Raw genomic sequence first — 21148 nt, 5'->3', positions numbered from 1 at the left:
CTCTTATTCTACAGGTATTTTCAATTATTTTTTTACACAGTCAAACTAAATGTACCATCTAAAGTCCCAATGCTTAACATCTGTCTCTAGCTCCATTACTTCAGTAAAACTTCACACCACATACTTTTTCTGCTTCTAAGAAATAAGACTGGAGGGAAGAGCACAATTTTTGCCGTAACTAAAATTCTACCAAACACTCTTTTAGGCCCAATATTTACAGCAGGGACAAAATCTGGCCTTGGTGTTTATCTAATGAATTGACATTTTTTTATTTAAAGATGAAAACCACAAGAAATCAGACTGACTGGCCAAGAGGACTTCATCTCAAAAAAACAGAGTAGATAAAAAGAGTTAAACAGATATTAAGAGTGAGAGAAGGAAGGAGAAAGCAAAAGATTCTATAAGAGATTCTTCTGGGGTAAACACAGAAAACCAAACTAGAAGACAGAATTTTAAAATACCAGAATGTGTCAAGCAGAGTAATCAGGAGGAGTGGTCAGTCTTATGGAAAAGGGTTCCCAAATCCCACAGGAGTGACGTGCAGCCCTCTACAGTGTGAGGGGGACACTGCCAACAACACTCAGAGTCTTGGCATTATTATTTATGGCATCTGGCAAAAGATGCTTGACAAAACCCATTTTCCAAATGCACAGTATTCCACAACGGAAGTCAAAGTTCTAGAAAGCAGAGTTGTCATCCCTTTGCATCTGCAGGTATCTGAGAAACGCTCTGCTAGAATGTCTCATCTTCCTTCCAGTTACTATTCCAGTAGACCCAGTGTGTAAGTATGACACTTAAAAAGATGTTGCCAATACTGCTGAAGGTCTATCCATGGGCCAGATAATGAATTTTATGGGGTTTTAAATCCTAGGAAACAGCATATCAACCACAGTAAAAGGCCATTATTCCTACCTTCTTTTTTTTTCCCCCTTGAATTTCTGAGTGATTGGTTTTATAAGCCCAGTAACTTTCCTTTTGTCCCTTTTTATCCACTGAGGTTTCCCATGATCCAATGGGATTTTGCATGACACTGTTCTGAATTTGCATCCAAAATTATGATGATTTTTGTTTTTCCTGTATATTAGCATTCCTCTAGGGCAGCTACCCAAAACCCCAGACCGTACTGTCACCAGCTACTGGTTTTGGCTGCAGTACTGAGAGCCTGTCACCCATGTCCAGCTTTGTGGAAATTTTGTGATTAGTTACTTTGTCACCTTTAGCACAAGACTACTACAAAGAAAAAGAATTCAAACTGTGTACAATGATTGCATTTTCAACTTGCAGAAGATTGAAAATTGAGAATTGTAAACACTAGAGAGATGAAATCATTATCTATCTAGTCACTAACAGATAAGCAATAACCAGCATGTTCTTGGCTCAATGAGCAGGGATTTAGCTGCCAAATCCCAATCAACACTAATTGGATTGTCCTTGACTTCAGAATATACCACTGACACCAAAGGAGTAATTTATTTCAACAAATACATATAACTGGAATACAGTTCTCAAACACCAAGCGGAAGAAAATTAATCTCATCAAGACTGCTGGTGTTATTGCTAGAAATAATTTTTTTTCACTATGTAAGCAAGGAGCTTAAAAGTCTCATATTACTGCCAGGGAGGAGTAAAAGGAGAGATGAATCAAAGGAAAGCTTCCTACTTACCAGCATATATTTGTATGATACAACTTTCACTGACATTTATCAAGGCTGAACAGTGAATCTAGTGTTACACATTTTAAAAATGATTCCACAGTGACTGTGGAGTTTCCTTTGGTTTTTATTTTTTAAGTACCAGCAGCTGGGAAGGCTGGTACTTTAAATTCACGTCAGTGAACTACCACAGCAGTGTAATTATCTTCCTCGCTGTTATAAGACAAGACTATAATGTTTGTGACGTTGCAGAAATTAAATGTCAGTCTCACTGTGTCTCCACTGAAAAATATGCTTGTGGTCATAGAAGGCCAGTGCTCAACAAACTTGCATAAAAAACTGTTTTCCATGAACACATTGCAGGAAAAGTGTCTTTTTGTCAGATAATCCACAAAGCTAATCCAGGACAGAAAAGGGGAGAGTTCCTTGACTGCAATTGGGTCAAAAAGATATGAAAGGTTCGTTCCCTCAACATGGTCTCTGTCCTTGTATTTCAGAACAAATGAAGACAACTCAGAGAGAAAAAATTCAGCCTCTGTGAATGTCTTGGTTTAAAATGAAAGGCTGAAAAATGTATTTTTATTGCTGTTACTGTAAGTTCTTTAGAAATATTAATTTGTATTCATTCACGTGATAGAAAGAAAAAGTACATGACTTATATTGATTTTAAGATTTCTCTAAAATGAAAACAAACCCATGAATCAAAATAACAACATTTTTTTGAGTCAACATTATGTATCAGAAGAAACTGCTCAAATACCTTTTTATGAAGACATCCTACCAAAAAATACTGGGAGGGAGGTTTCCTCCAAGCAGACTTTCAAGATAGCCTTAGCTCATTTAAAACAACAACAACAACAACCAAACAAAAAAAACCGAATAAACACCACCACAAAAAAACCCTCACAAACAAACAAAACCACATGCAGTGGAAATACTCTCTTCTCGTTTCGTTTCAGCACAGCATTGTGGAATCTGTTGTATCTGAAAGCAAGAGAATGAGGTTTGTAGGAAGAGATCATTTCATTTACTAGAGCAACTAATTTGTTTGAGGAAGTTTTCAGGTAGCCATGCCCCATCCAGCCACAGCCAGCTACAGTCACCTCTCATCAGCACACACGTGTATCCTGCTTCAGTCCTGATCCCACACTGCAATGGAATCAAACAGCAATGACACTCGATGTTTCATCCCATTACAACTACAAGAACCTCCTGCCACAATAAGAAGGATTTCAGTTTCGTTGGGTTTTTTAATCCCTTTCAGATTTCCATGGATTGCATTTGAATCAAACTAAGCCACAGCACAGATAAGAAACTCATGGAAGCAACAGCTTTTTTCTCTTATTTTTCTACATTTTCTGTTTCACAGAGGTTGCATAACAAGACAGTAAGAAATCATCTGCTCCACGCTAGCCCAGAGGAATGCCCAACTATGAACATATAACAAATACACCAAAAAATCTTCATGATATTATATTCTCCACAAGCAAAATCCGCTCACAGGAAAAAAAAAAAAAAAAAAGGAACCAGACAACTCTATTTAGGAACCTCTCCCACTCTATCAAGAATCACTCGCCTAGTTTCAAAATCCACCATGATACGAAGCTATGTTAGACAACAAAGGCTTCCCTGAAAAGAAGTTGATAAAAATCAGAACAGAAACAACCACAACAGAGCCTACACATGTTATACCAGCATTTATCAGTTATGACAACAGCCAAATAAAACTGCTATACTGTTGCAAGCCTTCTGTCATACACATTGCAACTGTATGCATAAGAAAGAACAAAACATCCCTCTGTCTTCTTACAGAAAACATCCTGTTCCACCTCACAGGTTTTCCCTGTGAACTGCTGGGTACTCAACAGCATCCCACAGGAAAGCTGCTATGGGTGGATGGGCAACTTAATCTAGTGTTTGGATCCTCTCTTCTTCCTCCTTACCTTTCAGCTGCTGAGCTAAGAAAGACACAAAACATTCTTTCACCTTTTCCAAGCATCACCATCCGTAAATTCTAGGGAGAGATTTATGGCTGGGGCTTACACCAGCAAAACCAAAACCAAACAAAACAAAAAGACATTTTCTCATGCCCTTCTGCAATCTTTGCAAACATCTGTGTTCTTCCTAAATCCCATCCACATTCCATTATTCAAACATATTAAATGGGAGTGTTTTGGTGAAGCACATCAAACACACTTCAAAAATCCATGAAAAAAATAAAATGGATACACAGCAAGGCCTTCTGGGATTTCTCCTAGCTGTTAACCCAGAATGCCTACATTTTCTAGCACCTTTGTTCCCTTCAGAGACTTCTGTAAGTGCCTTCTGTAGCCATAATAGTTACATAATAGTTTTACAGTGTGCTGATATGTTGGGGGAAAATGTGGTTATCTACCCTAGACAAGGCTCAGCTGAAGGCAAAATAAACACAGAAAAGCAATCAACCTTGGTGTATGACTGAAAGCCTTCATATTAGGACAAAAAAAATGGGGTTTTATTAAATTTGGGGGATTTATCTAATCTGGTTTCTCAGGACAATGAACATGAAGTTCTGACAGAAGCTGCTGCTCCCGCAGTTCCTTCAAGTGGCTCAGAACAAGTTCTCAAAATACACAACAGCAATTAAAACTGTGATATATCTAAGCTCAGTTCCGTGCTGAAAGACAAAGTTAAGTAGGAATACAGACAGATATACCTGAAAAACACAAAATGATGAGCTAATCAGGTCATCCATTACAACAAAATGACTCCTCAACTTCCTACGTGCCTGCAACTCTACTGACATTTGTCACCAGCACAGCTCATTCTCCGCTCAGGCGGAGTCCGTGCGTCCTGCCAAGCATGAATAAACTGCCTGTTGGGCAAACTATCCAGAGGCCTCCACTACTTTCCCTGGAGCATGTAGGAGACTAAGGCACCTCACAAACGCTGCCCAAGGTTCCAGGACCACTTAAGCTGATGTAAGTTCAGGATGGACTGATCTGTCTTCGAGCATGCTCCTGATCATCCCTTATGCCAACAGCGGCATCCATCTGACATCCCAGCGAGCCAGCTCTGCTTGAAAAATTAGCAGAAAAGTAACCCAGGAACAAAATAATACGGCAACACAGGCAAAACGCTCAGCAAGAAAGGCCTTTTTGACAGGTCAGCATCCTAAAGCAAGCTGAAAATGAAAGGAAGATTTAGCACAATAGGAATGACAGCACTGGGACTGCTGTAACATCAATTTACACAGGCCTAGACCAGAACAGGAATGGACTTTCATATGTTTGAGCCCCAAAGGATAAGCTCTTCGGTTTATTCGAGGACAATAAAACCGTTCACTTTTCCTTAAGACTATGTTGGATAAAAACTCACAGTACTTCAATAACAAAGTTGTTCCGCAACAAGAAAAATGTAGAAATCTGCTCCTAAATGGCACAAGTGCACAGACGCTGCAATTTAGACATTTATAGCAAACTGGCTTTGAATAAAGCCAGATAATCTGCACAGGAAAGCAATAAATTTACCACATTTTTCAGTGGTATTGCAGATATTGGCACATGTAAATAAATCCATACAACCAGCCAGAGCAGATGATGGCTCCTATGGAGACACTGCAGACACAGTAGGGCTTTTCTGGGAGTCACGACCATAAACCTCCTTCCCTACTAACCACAAGCACACATTATCCCAACTGCTGCTGACATACAGGTTGGGAGAAAGGGGGAAGATGACAGGATTTTTGTTTGCTTGTTTGCGCAAAGCTACTCCACAGATTATGCCTGAAAAAAAACCACAACACTATAAAATGTAATTATACTCAACTTTAAAATCAAACACATTAAATCCAAGCCAGAATGTTGCTGAAGATTAAAAAAAAGAGGAAGAGAACATACTTAAAAATACAAAAGCTTCAAGAGCAGTAAGTCTACAATCCTAGAAATGTTTGTCCATGCTTTTCATATGGAAGGAAGCATAATAAATGCAGCAAGAAACTACTATTTTATAAGAAAAATAAAGGTCAGTACTCTATGTATTATGGGATTGCATGTGGGGGTAAAGGAATTTGGAAAACAATGCATGCCTAGTCTTCAACAGAATGTTGTTCCTTCAAGAATTTTTATTATGAAACATTAAAGTAGCAACAAGTAATTTAAATAACGAAGTCTAAATAGTTACTTTCTGGGCATGACCTTTTCAAATTAAGGTTTTGGATTTATTTCTGAATCTGCTCAATTTCATCCATGCAAGCAATTCTACTAACCTTCACAAGACAATTTATGTACAGGAAGTTAAACACATACTTAAACCTACAGATGAAGACATTTTACAAATATAAAGTTTTCCAATGCAATCTGTAATTTTATTTCAAATACTGGCTACGTCAGATTGATCATACCCTTGAAGTAAACAGCCTACTTGCCTTTGCTTCTTAAAAGCACACCTGGATTTTTTGGTTGCTTCTTTGTTTTGATTTGGGCTCTCTACTTTACCAAATGGGGCAGGAGGGAGAACCAGGTCACAATTAAAGCAATAATAATACCAGTATAGTAAAATCCTAGAGACCCTTAGTAGAGCTTTGTAAGACACTGTATCTTTAAACACATAGGTACAACGGTTTCTCTAAAAATTATATTCCTTTAAAAGAAAAATAATTCTTAGTCCGAGTTTATTAGCTATGCTTTTAGAATGAACAAATAAAGATTACACGCAATTGCTACTTCAAAGAACTACTCCCAGTAACGAACTTGAGTGTTGCTTGGTTTATGCACAGATAAATAAATTAGGGGACATTCAACTGTTTAAAATATTGTTTATTAACAACATACATTCAAAGGATCACTCTGAAACACCCGGACAAGCGCAAACCACTTTACAATCACTTCATTTTCGAATCAGTTCGCGCACTGATTTAAGGTCTTTCTGGTATCACAACGGGCAGTTACGTAACACAAACCACTCTCTCTTTCCCCACAAAGCGACAGCCGATAACACCACTTCCCTTTCCCCCCGAGCAGACAGAACGCATCCCGGGCCGCAAGGAAAAGCAGCCATTCCCGGGGAGCCATTCCCGAGAGCCTCCCCGGGGTTCCCGCGGCACAGCTCAACAGGCGGCAGATGATCAATGGGACGGGGCAAACACCCCGCTGCTCCCCGGGCCCCCCGGCCTTTGTTCTCCCAGGAGCCGCGGCTCAGCCCCGGGGCACCGGTGGGGACCGATGTAACCTGCCCGCGCTCTGGGGACGGACCCGCCGCCGCTGCCGGCGGGGCAGGGCCGGGGGGCGCCCCGGCCGGGCGGTGCGAGAGCCCCTCCGCTCCCCCCACCGGCCCCGCTCCGCCTCGGGAACGGGGCATTAACCCTGCCCTGGCCCCGCTGCCCTCGCCCCCTCCTCCCGCGGCCGGACGCGCTCCGTGAGCGCCGCAGTCTCCTCCTCCCGCGGCCCGGCCGGAGGCGGGCGGGGGCCGGGGCCGGGCAGGAGCGCGGGGCAGGGGGGAGCGGCCAGGCGCGGCGGGGCAGCGCTGCGCGCAGCCACACCTACCTGTCTTCTCGTGGTCATAGCCCACCACGATGAAGTAGTCGGCCAGCCTGGCCATGGCTGCGCGGGGCGCGCCTCGGCCTCACCACCCCTGCGGCTGCGGCTCCGGCTCCGGGCGGGCTCAGCATCCTCCGCTCCGCGCCCGCCGCAGGAGGAGCGGCACCACCTCAGCCATGTTGGAGGCGCGGGCGCGCCGTGCGCCTGCGCGCCGCCCGGACCGCTCGCCGTGACCCCGCGGGCTGGGCGGGGGCTGGGGCGGCCCGGCCGCGATGTCCCGGGCGCTCCCGAGATCCCGCTATCCCGGGCTGTCCCGGGCGTTCCCGAGATCCCGCTATCCCGGGCTGTCCCGGGCTGTCCCAGGCTCTCCCGAGCTCCCGTTTTCCTGGGCTGTGCCGCTATCCCGAGCTGTGCCGCTATCCCGGGCCGCCCGCTGCCCTGGCACGAACCGGTGCCAGCGCCAGTGCCTCCCTTCGCAGCCCCCCGCGGGCGGGGAGGGCGGGGGGGGGAGGTCCGCGCCCCGCCCGCGGTGGGCTTTGTGTGCCGGCAGCGCCCTGCGCGGTGCCCGCCCGGGGGGCGGCGGGGCCGGGCTGCGCTCCCCGGGACTGAAGACAAACGCGGCGGGGCCGAGCGCTCCGCACGCCCGGGCAGAGCCGGGTGCCTGGGCAGGACCGCACCTCAGCGCTCCCGAGAGGAGCCGCCGGGGCCGGGCATCGCCCCCGCCGAGGCTCCGCGGAAAGGGAACCCAGCTAATGCGAGCTCGGGACATCCCCGCTATCCCGGCCTCGGGAACCGGGACTTGCCCTTCCAGGATGTTTCCTGTTTACGTTTCGTCCGGGATGTGCGGGACGTGCCGCCGCGGGGGGAGCCGTGTCGCGGCTCGGCCGGGCTCTGTGGCGGTGCCGAGGGACAGGGAGGGTCTCGGCCCGGCCTCGCCTCACAGCAGCGGCCGCGGCCCCGGAGGGGGCTTTGCTGCCCGGCCCGGCTCCGCTGCCCCGGACTCGGCCCGCCCCACGCGGATCTCAGGCGAGGGATGAGCCCGGCGGTGCCTCCGCCTGACCCGCCTGGTCCCGGCCATGCTGCTGGGCACGGGCGGTGGCAGCGCCGGAGGTGCCGCGTTGCTGTTTACAATGCACGGACCAGGCCGACACCTTTGGGACTGTCGACCTCGAAAGCCCAGTGGGCTCTGCCAGCGGTGGCAGAGATGCTGGTGATGAACGAACGTGATGTCTGACAGCACAGCGTTTGGGTAGCTGGTGGAGTCTGCAAAAACGTTCTGATGAGCTCCCATGTATGTCCCGTTTGACAGCACAGAGAGAACGAACAGCCCTAAGGACATCTGTTGCACTGCAGTGAGGAGCTGCAGCAGCCGTGGGTACCGGGATGCATGTGGAACTGCAGCAAACTCATTGGATTTACTCCTGGCCACTCATCATGACGAGGGACCCAGCAGGCAGTCATTAGTGGTCTGAGACATTTCTGTTTCAAACACGCAAGTCTTACGCCTCTTAGCTGGGACACACAGATGCAGTGTCTTGCTGATAAGCCAGATGCAAACTGGTTGGTAAACTTTGACAATCCAGCAGTATTCCCGCTTGAGCCTTCCCGGCAGAGCGAAGTGGTTGGCATCTCCTTGGAGCAATCAACTTCGTAGCATAGCTGTTTTGAAGCAAATGACATGTATAAAGATCTAATCTTGATATATTTGCTTAAAGATGTAATCTTGAAATATTTGCTTGTTAATTTTAGGAGTAAAGAAAAATGGATAATATATGCATTGAAAAGATTGACTCCACTTTCTGAAGAAGAGCTGCACTCTGTGGAGTCAGACTAGGCAGGAGTTCAGAATACCTTTGTTAAATCATGCATAGGCATTTTGGTTGCAGGACATGAAACAGTTTAAAAAGTGAGGGATAATGTTCTGTACAGCTAAACCTGGAGGAAAAGTTTAATTTGGAGCTGAAATGGGACCTTAGGGTTATCATATCTGCATTCATAAAAAGATTCAATATGTCATAAAAACTCTCCATAGTTGTCTCACTGCTCTTTAAACACAGCACCTCTAGCAGGAGAATAATGCCTCATAGCTCACATCTTTCCCAGAGCATTTACAAATGCTGGTTCAAGAGGAAGATGTTTACTTACTGATTCCCCAATACTGCTTGTGCCCACTTTACAGCCTTGCTCCTTCTTCCACCTAGACCGATACAGCCAAAGTTTATAAATCCTGTCATAAGAGGTGGTGCATCTTAAATAAGAAATAGAAAGTTCAGTTGAGCTCATTTATTTCATAGAATCACATGAAATGTGATTTCAGGTCAGAAGGGACCTTAAAGATCCTCTTGTTCCAACCTCCTGCCATGGGCAGGGACACCTTTCACTACACCAGGTTACTTAAAGCCCCATCCAGCCTGGCCTTGAACACTTCCAGGGATGGGACAGCCACAACTTGTCTGAGCAACTCCCCTTCAGTATAGAGCAATCTTATGTTCTTATGGGACAAATGATGAAGTGGAACAGATACAGTATTTTTTCACCTAAAGCCTAATGCAAAATAAACTGGACACTCATCCAAACATAGAAAACATAATTCCCTATGTGAGCCAGGGGCTCACAGACCATCCACCCTGAGAGGTCACCAAGGCCTGGAAGCACCCAGTAAGCAGCCATACACTTACCCCAGGGGAAGAACTGTGGGGCTGCAGCCTCCCCAAGAGTCAGAAAGCACTCAAGGGACAATGTTGCCACACTCAAACTGTGCACTTACCAACAACAAGTTGTGAAGGTTCACAATACCTTCTACAACTCCTCCTTCAGGAAATATAAAAGTCACGCTCTGCTGCAGACTCTTAATCCAGTCACCTCACCTCATGTCAGAACAGGCAAGCACCCATGATCCTGAATAGGTTTTCCCACCCTCATTTAGGAGGCTTTGTTTTGTGTACTCAATCCTATCAGACATAAGGCTCACCAAAACTACTTCCAATGGGACTGCCAGAAACTGCTCCTTGATGCTGTGCCCTCGGCACAGACAAAACAGGCTTAGTGCAGGCACTAACAGTGAGGCTTCTCTGCGTGGAGCTTGACTGAGGTTTTATATCCTTCACAGGGGGCCATTCTTCTGTTAGTGTTATCTTTCTGCTGATTTCATACAGCCTGAAATACAATCAAGTCTCTGGCATGTGAATTCAGTAAATTTGTTTAAACCCAAAGTGAAGGCACTTCCACTGGCTTCAAACAACTTTCTTCCATAATCAGCACAAAACATTTGCCTCAAACTGATTCCCCATCGATACCTACAGATTTTAGACCTTTTCTTTTGGAATAAATCTCAGCCTGAATAAAATGCTCTATAAATAGCAACTAATCATCACAATCTCCCTGCCAGAAGAGATACATGTTGTAAAGTCTTCTGTACATATGGCAACACTGAGAGGTTCAAAGACACACCCAAGTAAACAAGTACAAGAGCTGGATGTTCCTCCAGGCCAACTTTCCCGCAATGGATGAGGCAGCATCCAGAGGAGACCCTACACTTCAGATCAGAGCCCAGTCTTGCTGAATTATGTGGCATTGCCTCAGAATGATAGTTTGTGAATATTTCCATGGAATGCAACATTGCATTTAACTTTTTTTTTCAAAATGGAAATAACTCACTATCTATTATATATATTTTTAGAAGTGATCACTGTTACCTCATAGTACAAATTCTGTGACTGTTGCTCATTTCCAAACTGCATGGTAATGCAAGTTCTTAGGAAGAACAAAATGAGCATCTGAACAAAGAACATAATGTTTTGTGTCAGATTTGAACCAGCTTTACCTTCTGAAACTCACAAATCACAGCAGCCAGAAACTGATAATTTATGTGCCACAGTTTGGTACCTCATGAATTTGAACGAGCTGATTTCCATCAGTGAGATGAGATATAGTCAATATGGAAGTCACACGTGAGTTGTGTTACTACTGTTATTACTATTTCTAAACCAGTGTAGGATTCTTTCTGCATTGTTTGGCTAAGAGTATAGAAAATACACTTCCCGTTTAGACAAGGAGGGATTTTCCAGCATTTGAGGAAATGTGTGATTTTTTTTTTTTTTTTACTGGAACATGAGACTTAATTTGAGTCAAAGCAATGCTTATCACACCAAATCCTGCCTTCCCATTCGGAAAAAGTTAGATTCAGTTTCGACTTCTGCTGATCAAGGAAACGCTTGAACTCGCTCGAGCCTGAGCTGCCTCTCATGAGGTCTCTCAAACCCAGCCATCGCGGGCTGATGCAGTCGTGCAGCTCTGGTTATGACACGGTCCCGTTCTGCACCACCTATTTTCCCACTCCTTCCCCCCTGAGTTTCCAGCCCAAGCCTCTCGCTCTGAGCGTTCCTGCTCCGGAGCACGGGGGGCTGCGGCTCCGCGGAGCTGCCCGAGCCGGCGGGCGGGCGGGACGCGGGGGAGCCCCGGCGCTGCCCCCCGCGCTGCCCCGGCGGTCCTGGCGCTCTGGAGCAGCCGCCGGTCCCGCCCCGCGCTCCGGCCGGCCGGGGGATGCGATGGGAAGCAGCGACAGGCAGTGCTGGGAGCGTGCGAGGGACGGCGGGGTGGCGGCTGCCGGGCCAGCCTGACCCGCACAGGTAGATGCCGGAGACAGAAGCCTCCAGGTGCCTGGACGCTGCTGGAGAGCGGGGGGGAGGGAGAGAGCACCTTAGACCGAGTCAGCCGCGCACAGGAAAGTTTCCGTCATTCCCCTGCACATACCTCTCCAGGGTGTTGCTATCCATCGTGGTTATCTAGAAAGGCAGAGTCACCAGCACATACTCACCTGATTTTTGAAACACTTTGCTTGGGGCAAAACTAAGTGGTTTTGTGTGAGAGAAACCTCTCACCGGCTCATTCCTTCCTCCCGAGTGTCTCTCGCTGGGAACGGACCTTGACGCCCCAGGGCACAGATCTCCCGAGGCATTTCGCTCGGTCCCGCCGAATTTGCATTGTGACAAGCAAGCAGAGACACGGTCCATCTGGCGATGGCTTCCAGCACCCCCTGCGAAGCCAGACTTCTCCATTTCTGAAGCGTCATGGAGCAAAGACTCTAAAGACTGTAAAAAAAACCCCAAACAACAAGGTGATCTGACTGAGGGTTTGCTGCTGGCCAGCCAGGAGAATGCTGTTAGAGACCCTGATCCTGAGCTGGTTTAGCTTGATGTCTGGGGAAGTAAGCGCATTCACGTCTGTGAAGGTTTGGGAATAGCACAAGGCACGACGGGTCTTCCCGGCGCCCCTAATCCCAGACGTTTCAGTGACCCTATGTTTGCCCCAAAGCAATACCGCCTCCTCTGTTCCAAGGTACAGAACTGGGCTCTAACCTTCATCTTCCAAAACCATTTGAATTGTGATTTATTTGAATCGATCAAATAAATCAAATAGATTTTGTTAGATAAAACATGCACCCAAGCTGGGTCATAAATATTAATGATGTCTGATATTCCTTAATTATGTAAAGAAGGCTGGCGCTCATTACAGTTACTCATTATAATTCACGTTGTCCAAATATGGGTTTATTTTTGGAACTTTGGTATTTGATGGATTTTTGTGGATTTTGAAATGCATCGAATCTGGTTCCCACTCCCCTGCTTCCACCCACCTGAAGTTAAGATGTCTAGAATGAGAAATTATGCTACAGACCGTGTAAATATAATTATATATCAGCAGTTACAAAGCCTGTTCCCGGTAAAACAGACTGAGGGGGCTTATCAGATTTTGCAAGTTATGCCATTACTCGGAATCCACACCTAAAAGCTGCCGTTATAATTAACAAAATACCAAGAGGGTTGTTTAAGATAATTTTAAATAATCCTCTTATTTTTACCCTAGTATATGTTGCCCCCAATCCAGGCTAGAATGCTTAAGGAGGGCTTGAAATGTGGGGGTGGGGGTAAGTGTCAAAGAAAAATCGCCCAGCCACGCCAAGGTCCACCCACTTCCCCCGCGCTGCTCTATAAGAGGGAGCGGTGGAGCGCAGCTCGGCAGTGGTTACTTCAGACACACAAAGGAGGAGTTCTCGCTCCTCAGGAAACCCTGCAAGCTCGGATCGCTACTACAAAAACATTTGTCTCAGTGGATTATCCTCACTGTCAGGTAAGAGCTATTTTTTTCCCCCCTCCTTAACAACAACAACAACAAAAAGATTCAGGGGAGGTGGAGAGGAAGTAAGAATCTACTAAATCTGGACTGTTTTGAAGAGCTTGGAGTTATGCTGTGGAGTCTTGCACTGGCTCTTGGCATCAGCTTCAGTTTACAACGTAAGATCCAGAACTAGCTGGTTCTGCATGTGAAGTGGGAAGAGGAGCTATCGGGGGACAAACTTCCAGGCAGCAAAACACTTGCTGGAGTTTGGAAACGATGCGTCCGATAGCCAGCTCTCTAAACTCATGGGTTTGCTAAATCCTAGTGCAAGCCGCTGGGGGTACTCTGGAAATCCTGCTGGTTTTCAGCTGCCTCTGCAAGTAAAAACGCTCGACAAACGTAAACTTTGGAGGCTCTGTTATTTACTCTGTGATAAGTTGTTGAGCAAATATTAGCTTCTGGTTCGTATCAGACACAAAGTCCCCAGTAGCCTGGGGGCTCTGCGGGGAAAGGAGCTCTGTGGAATCACCAGAACTAAAGGACAGTCCTTACTTGACTTTTATTAGCAAGCATGCTTACGGTTCTTCTCTTTTCCCTCCACCAGGAGCCCAGCCAGAATGAAACTAGTTCACGTCGCTCTGCTCTATCTCGGTTCTGTGACCTTCTTCGGGGTGGATGCTGCAAGGGTGGACGTAGCGACAGAGTTCAAAAGAAAGTGAGTATCGGAACGCGCTCTCCTGCCAGCGCCCAGTGCTGCGGAGCCTCCGCGCCCCCGCGCCGGGCTCCGGCCGCGATCAGAGGGACCGGACTCCCTATGGGAATTGCATAGCTCCTTGAAGGCCTCATGCACTTTGAGGAAACACTGGGAGAAAAATTTAAAAAAAAAAAAAAAAAAAAAAAAAAATGGAAAAAATCTCGGCGCTGGCAAAGATTTTCGCCCCTCGAATCTATTTGGTTTGGCTCCCGCCCTGCAGGCTTGCGCTAACAGGCTGTCCTCTTCCCTTGTGCTCCTTTCAGATGGACGAAATGGGCACTGAGCCGAGCCAAGCGGGACGTGAAGCCTGCGGGCGTGCTCCGAGGGCTGGGGGCAGCCGCCGACGTGCTGCCTCTCGTGCGGACCCAGGACGTGAAGGAGGATCCCCGAGTCTCGCATCCCAGGTAAATTCCAGCGCTTTCTGGTCACTTGCTCGAGGCGGTGGAAAGTTTAAGGGTCGTCGTTTCCGGGTGTTTCGGGTTATTGTCGATATAAGTTCCCCCAGACCCGGAGGCAGGTCCTGCCCGGGCTGCACATCGCGCTGAAAGCAGCCTCCCGCCTCCCTTTCCCCGCGCGTTTTAGCTGGCGGGAGATAGTAGCGCCTTTACTGCGAACGTCAGATATAAATAGTAACTTGAGCTCTGGATCCATAGATAAAGTAATAGCCATAAACCGGCGGGGCCTCTCCCCTCATGGGCAGCTCGGCGGAGGGCAGAGCCGGGGGTGGTGGGAGGCACTTGGGCACCTTCGGGACAAGCCCGTCTCCAGCCTGGGGGGTTCCCTGCTCTCCCGTCCCCTTCCCGCGCCCGCCGGGTCCCCTCCTCCGGGGCCCCACTGCGCTGTTCTCATGCCCGTTCTCTCTCTTCCTGCCTCGCAGCAGCCGGGAGGATGCTCACATCCGCGTCAAGCGCTACCGCCAGAGCATTAACAGATTCCCCCACTTCCAAGCCATCCGCATGGGGTGCCGCTTCGGGACGTGCACAGTGCAGAGGCTGGTCGACGAGATCCACAGGACGACCGGCAATAAGGATAAGGACGACACCGCTCCCCCCAACAAGATCAGCCCTCAGGGCTACGGTCGGCGGCGGCGGTCCCTGCCCGAGCGCCGCAGCCCAGCGCGCTCCCCCCGAGCCGGGCGGCGCCCACGGACGCACCGGGCGCAGCCCCTCGACCCCGTCCTGGAGGTGTGAGCGCCGCACGCCCCGGCCGAGGTCGCCCCGACGGATGGACTGAGGCGCGGACTGAGATCCGGCAGGACCCGCGCAGAGCGCCCGCCCGGGCGGGACCCGGCGGGACCCGGCGCGCCCTCCGCGGGGGAGCTGTGAAGGGCCGGGCCCGCTGGGGCTGCGCCCCCCGCACGCCGCCCGCTCCCACCCTCCCCGGGCGAGGCCCCCCGGCTCCCACACCCGCCGCCCAGGGCTGGAAGGCGCCGCCGAGCCGCCCCCCGCCCGCCGCTGCACCCGCGGCGCCGGGCAGTCCCTCCCGAGCGCTGCCCCGAGGAGGGGATGCTCAGGGGAGCCCCGCCGCCCAGGGGGGACCCGCTGGCGGGCCACTGGCCCCGGCCTCGCCCTCTGCCTTCGCGAGTTTGAGGGTGCCCGTCAGCTCTGGGCAAGGACAGGCCGCCCACATCTGCTCTACCCTCTGCGTTATCTGCACCCGGCAGGGAATCGGACACTCACTAGTCCCTGCGGGGACTGCGATATACTTGAACGTCACAGAGAGGAAAAGTGCAATTGTACGTGGTTTTTGTTAATTATAAGTGCGGTGTGTGTGGATCATGAGATATGTATCGGTATTTAAGGTTGTTCTGTGTCATGTCATGTTTGTACCTTTTTTTTGAAAAATATATTTTATTTTTATACGTTTTATATATATATATATATATATATATATTGCATAAGGGCATTTTAAAACATTGTATCCCCTCTATTTTTCATATCGTGAATGTCAAACGTTAAACTCTTTTTCCATACCTTTTTTTATCTTGCATTCCAGACTGGTGAAAGATGTAGAGAATGTATCAGCTGTTCTCCATGGGTAATATGTGAAATAAAATAAACACAATTACATAAAACGGTTCTGTTATGTTGTCTTTAGTGGGGGCAGTGGTCAAGATGAATCATTTCTTACTGTGTTCAGTCCTACCCGTGCTAACCTAGCGTGGCAGTTCTGGGACAGACCAAAACTCTTCACTGTGGACTTTGTTGGCAGCCACCTTATCTCATCAAACGGAGTAAACTCCAAACCAGCATGCATCCTAAAACCTGGGGCGGGTCTGCCGAGAGGGCTCTTTTCTGCCCACATGTTCCAGCCAGGGCTGAAATGTGTCACAGCTTGGATTGATCGTGCAAGTTTATTTTTTGCCCTAATTAATCAGAGAAACAACTGCACACTTCAACATTGCACAACAAAGTAACAGATTTATTGAGGCAGCACGTTCCAAAAATGGTCATGGCAGCTTCCAAGGTTATTTATGTTGAAGGATTTCCTGGGCCACAGTTCAGGTTAAAGTTAAACGGTGACCGGTTCAGTGCGGGGAGAACATTTTGGATAAAAGCTTAGCATTGGGGATTTTGTTGTTTTGTTCTTTTTTTCCTTTTTTTTTTTTTTTTTTTGGGTTTCGTTTTGTTCTCTATTTTTTTTAAACAAATTCCAACCACAGACCAGAAAACATGTGAAACTGAACCTTATTAATGCACCAACAGCACCATCTACTGGTAAGTACTCCTTGCACTCCAAGAAAACAAGCCTAAAACCAAGTGTATTTCAATGCCTTCAGGGGTGAAACATGCAATTTCCCCTATTTTACCACATCTCTGAGCACAGTTAACATACACAGGAGAGGACTGGGGGACAGTAGAACTAAACGCTGCTAGAATAAATGAAGAGGGAATTTACCATTTTTTTTTTTTTTTTACTTAATACTAAATGCCTCAGGAACATATATTTACAAGAAAAATTCAAAAGAACTGGCAAGGATGCCTTTGCAGGAAGACTGCTGCAAACAAGCTTGAGTAAGGATGGAGTGACTACATACCTGGCACATATTCTTAATTTTTCTCCCCAAACTTTGAAGTTCTGCTCAGAACTGCCTATTTTTAGTTCCTTTCTTAAATATTTTCAACTAAGAATTTTGAAATCTTGAGAGGCACGTTTTCCACTTGCAATGTTATTAAAGCAAAATAACAAAAAAAGCAAATGACACTTGCCAATTTTAATTATCATCTCTTTGTTACCAGCTGGAAGAGAATCTACTTCCCTGCTGGTGATGGCCTTTCTGATCCAGATTTTGTAAGATGTAAGGGGTGACAGCAAATGCACGATCTTCAGTGCAGATTGTAGATACCAGCTGAGAAACAAGCAAGTGGCTATTCTCAAATCCCAGAACACCTTGGCATTGGAATAATCGCCATTACAAGTTTTGGGGTGCTTGCAGTGGGACATTACAATGTGTAGGTGAGAGTAGGATGCTACTTAAAGTACAACAAGGAAGGACCTCAACAGAACCATTCCATTTATTAGCTACAGTGTTTGCCTTATGGGTTACACATCTAAATTTGGGACAGAAGGCTGGACTGGGCTATAGCGTGGTAATTAAGGATGTACTTGCCAACTAGCTAATTTGTTTTCATTGACCTTTTCTTCATTTACTGCCAACATCCAGTTCTTACTAAAGTACCTTTTTTTCTCTTCTTTCCCCTTCACTGGTAGAAAACACTTCACTCAAAGCTCAAAGATCCCGCCCTTGAATGTGACAGGGCTAAAACCAGCCAGCTGGTGCAGGATGGCACAATTCTGGCTGACTGGAATTTAGGAAGTTCAGCTTGTGTTTGGGAGGGCCAAGAGCACCACCTGCCGCGCTTGTAGGGAGAAGCAAAACTCTGCAGTTACAACAAAGAGCAAATAAAGAAAAGAAAGATTTTTTTTTTTAATTCCCATTCCCCCCACCAGTCTCTGAAACCATGTTTCAGAAAGCATAAAGATCAACACTGCTGAACTAGACATGCCAGACAGTAGTGAGGAGCCCTGTGCCTGGAAGATGGCACGTTCTTTGAATGTACAGAGCAGGAAAGGAAACCCTGGAAATAGCATATTCTGTCTAACCTAGGCTAGATAAGCAGGAGGAGGATGACAGACCAGGCAGGCAGGGACTCTTTCCCATTGCACTGCTTTCCCATATCCCAACTGAGTTCCAGGTTTCAGAGAATGGGTTTATAAGGGCTAAAATATATCGAGACAGCATTCTTCCTTCTCATCCATTTCCTCACCAGCCCAAGCTGTCCAGCTGGAAGCTTTCCTCCTGCGTGAACAGGGCACGATACTGAAGATCTCTGGCTAATCATCTTTTCACTACAAACATCCCACAGAAGCAAAATATTGGGTAGGAATGCTTAAAGAGAAATCCCTACATGAACCAGATAAAAGTCTGAGAAGTGTGAGGATCTTGGGTTTCAGGGAGAACAAGGCTGTGAAACAGCCCACAGAAGTAAGCATTCTCCTGGAGTCCTACAGGTTCAAGAAGAGCTGTGTGCTTCAGTAAAGGCCAGTTTATGCTCTAATGTGACAGATGAGAAGTGGAAGATGTCACCAAATGCCTCCAAAATGAGGAGCATCTGTTTATACACCACCTTAGTTAAAATCTTCATTTCTAAGAACAGTCTGGTGTTCCATAGGACAGTATTTCAAAGGCTGCTAAAAATATGACTTGAAGTTCAGTTCAAAGAAGGTTCTAAATTAAAATTAAGTTTTGCAATGGTAAATATGTACTGGAGCAGGAGTTCATCCTTGTGCACTGGTCTGTTCGAGAGCAGATGCCAAAGGAGTGGTCACCGTTCTCAGCACAGCCTCCACAGTGAAGTGTCAGAAGAGTTCATGGAATATTCTTTGTGAGTGATTGTTTTGTTTTGTACCTACCCAAGAGACACCTCATGGCAGAGAAAAAAGTACTTTGCTATAGACAATTTTTCATTACCAAAATGTATTCCAAAGGCTATTTTTATTTCAGAAAGATTTTTGTGGTTTCATTATTAATTCTATACGGAACTGAGGCAAGGGTCCTAAAATGATGATATACAGGAACTTTCCCAAAAATCATAGTGCAGGTCCCCTAACCAGGAAGAGGGAAACAAAGAACTACTTTTATTCCTCCATTTGGTACCATGACACTGATTTTAAGCAGCCGTGTCACTGGACAACTGCAAAAAGGGTTTGTTCTCCAGTTACATCAGAAAGTGGTCAGAGTTGTGCCACTGTTACCTAGGAACAACTTCTACTGTATCCAAGAAGTAGAGACGCTGGTGTGCTTTCAGATGATTATCAAAATCTGCAAAGCATCTTGGGCCATGCTAAGAAGAACTGCAGTCAGGTGCCAGAAAAAAACTTTTTCTGCAAGTACAATGACAGAAAGGGGAATACTAATGAATACTTTGGCACATATGAAGCCCTTTCTGGCTCATTTAGTACCCAAAGGACAGCAAGTCATAATTAAAGCCAATAATGGCAACTCCAGACAGCCATCCAAATAGTTTCCTTGTGCCGTCAATACACCGTTTCATATTATCTCACATCATACTTAAGCAGTGTAGAGCACACAGGCATCAGGAGGAAAAATTCCAGCACGAATGAGTACAACCAATAACTAATCCAATTATGCCTAACTAAAATTTGTTTACTGCGTTCACAAGAGTTTGCTTTTATTATCCAAACATTTTTTAAAGAACAGTTGTTTACTTTTCACCAAATAATTTGTGTCAGCTTTGAAATTGTTTTAATTTTAAAATACTTAATTCTTTGGAGTGAGGCCATGTATCCTTCATGAGGAGAAGGAGCATAAGTTTTTCATGAGGTAAAGAACTTTGCTATGTAACAGCCTTTTTACTACAAGCTATATACACCAGTCAAAATGCTTGATAATGTCTCCAAATGAAAAACAAATGGTCCCATTAAGACTAGAATCAATGTTAATGATTTGATAAGACTGGAGTGTTTTGCCTGCAACATTCCTTGCAAATGCAATAGCAATGAGGAGGCCAAATGAAATCTTTTGACTTTTTTTGATTCAGTGATAACTTCTACAAAACATTTAACTAGACCTCCTTGAGTCTCTGTCTCTCATCCACTTACAAAATCCTGGGGTTTTCCAAAGACAGGAAAGATCAACCCACTGAAGGCGCATATTTTGTAATAAATTCTGACTCTCGGGATAGGTTTGCAAAATAAATATTTTTCCAATACTTTCAGTCAATTGTCACTTCTTGCGAACAATGTGCAACTTTTCCATCAATTATTAAAAGGTTTATATTTTCTTCATACTTTGCATAGTGTAAAAATAAACAAACAAGTGTCTGGGTCTTAATCTCTGATGTCCAGTAGTGTTGGCAGAAACGGCAGAACAAACAAACCGGACCTTATCTGTTAGTTCAGGAGCAAACCACGCAGTTCATCAAACAAACATGCTTATTGTCCTTTGAATAGGTGGTTGCTGTAACGGGGGTTACCACGAGACTGAATCACTCAGACTAAAAGGGCACCGTGCAGTTCATCCCAGCGCTGTCACAGCAGAGGACAGGAGGGTGTGTGGGTTCCTCACTTCCCCCTACGTGACCCGAGTCTGTCGTGGCTCTCTTCTAGAAAGCAGCCAACTCTCAGATCTGGGCCACCACACTTGTATGTGTATGAGTGCCCTAGATCTCAGATGTGAGGCTGCACGCTGGAAGAAGACAGCTGCACCTTGTAAAGTAAGTTTGCTCTTTTTAGAGACAAGGAAAAAGTGATGGATTTTAAAGTCACTTTTTCAAAGTCATTTTTTTTCCCGAGGCTGTGCAGCTCTGCATCTCGTTCTGCGTAAGGAACACATTCACAGTCTGGCCCTTTATTGATAAACAACATGAAAAATATGCAACTGGCATATATCATTAGTCTCCTTACTGCCTACAGACATCAGGCATTCTGGTGTGATGAACTGGTGAACCAGATAGGAATCTCAACACCAAATCCCAGGCCTGAGACTGATCCCATATAATTGAAACAAAACTTCTACTGACTTCAGCAGGAAGAAAATCTAAGCCCCAGCTTTCTTTCAAAAACATGTCTATTTTTATACCAAAAGA

The 21148-nt window shown here is 46.3% G+C and overlaps 2 protein-coding genes across 7 annotated transcripts in view; one reads left to right on the top strand and one right to left on the bottom strand.

Moving 5' to 3' along the window:
• The window catches only part of SBF2 (SET binding factor 2), a 254794-nt gene extending 247437 nt beyond the window's left edge, over positions 1 to 7357 (bottom strand). For 3 of the 5 annotated variants that reach the window (XM_027884515.1, XM_027884518.1, XM_027884516.1), the window contains exon 1: positions 7175 to 7352. In XM_027884515.1, the coding sequence (XP_027740316.1) occupies positions 7175 to 7229 (55 nt within the window). In that variant the 5' untranslated portion in view covers positions 7230 to 7352. Of the gene's footprint in view, positions 1 to 7174 lie in introns of all 5 variants that reach the window. The other 2 variants (XM_027884520.1, XM_027884519.1) reach the window with 2 other exon arrangements.
• A 5835-nt stretch (positions 7358 to 13192) lies between these two features.
• On the top strand, positions 13193 to 15260 carry ADM (adrenomedullin). 2 transcript variants are annotated; one of them, XM_027884545.1, is made up of 4 exons: positions 13193 to 13297; positions 13890 to 14000; positions 14303 to 14443; positions 14920 to 15260. In XM_027884545.1, exons 2-4 carry the CDS (start codon positions 13903 to 13905, stop codon positions 15227 to 15229), a joined length of 549 nt encoding a protein of 182 aa, XP_027740346.1. In that variant the 5' UTR covers positions 13193 to 13297; positions 13890 to 13902; the 3' UTR covers positions 15230 to 15260. The 2 variants fall into 2 exon arrangements, with proteins under 2 accessions (XP_027740346.1, XP_027740345.1); XM_027884544.1 differs by having other exon boundaries at positions 14917 to 15260.
• Positions 15261 to 21148: the final 5888 nt, after the last annotated feature.

This window comes from Empidonax traillii, unplaced genomic scaffold (genome assembly GCF_003031625.1).
Source record: "Empidonax traillii isolate 1590-97213 ecotype Southwest subspecies unplaced genomic scaffold, ASM303162v1 scaffold148:size1803964, whole genome shotgun sequence".
Taxonomy (NCBI): domain Eukaryota; kingdom Metazoa; phylum Chordata; class Aves; order Passeriformes; family Tyrannidae; genus Empidonax; species Empidonax traillii.
Note: the sequence above shows the minus strand (reverse complement) of the source record. Positions and strands in the feature narration are given on the sequence as shown.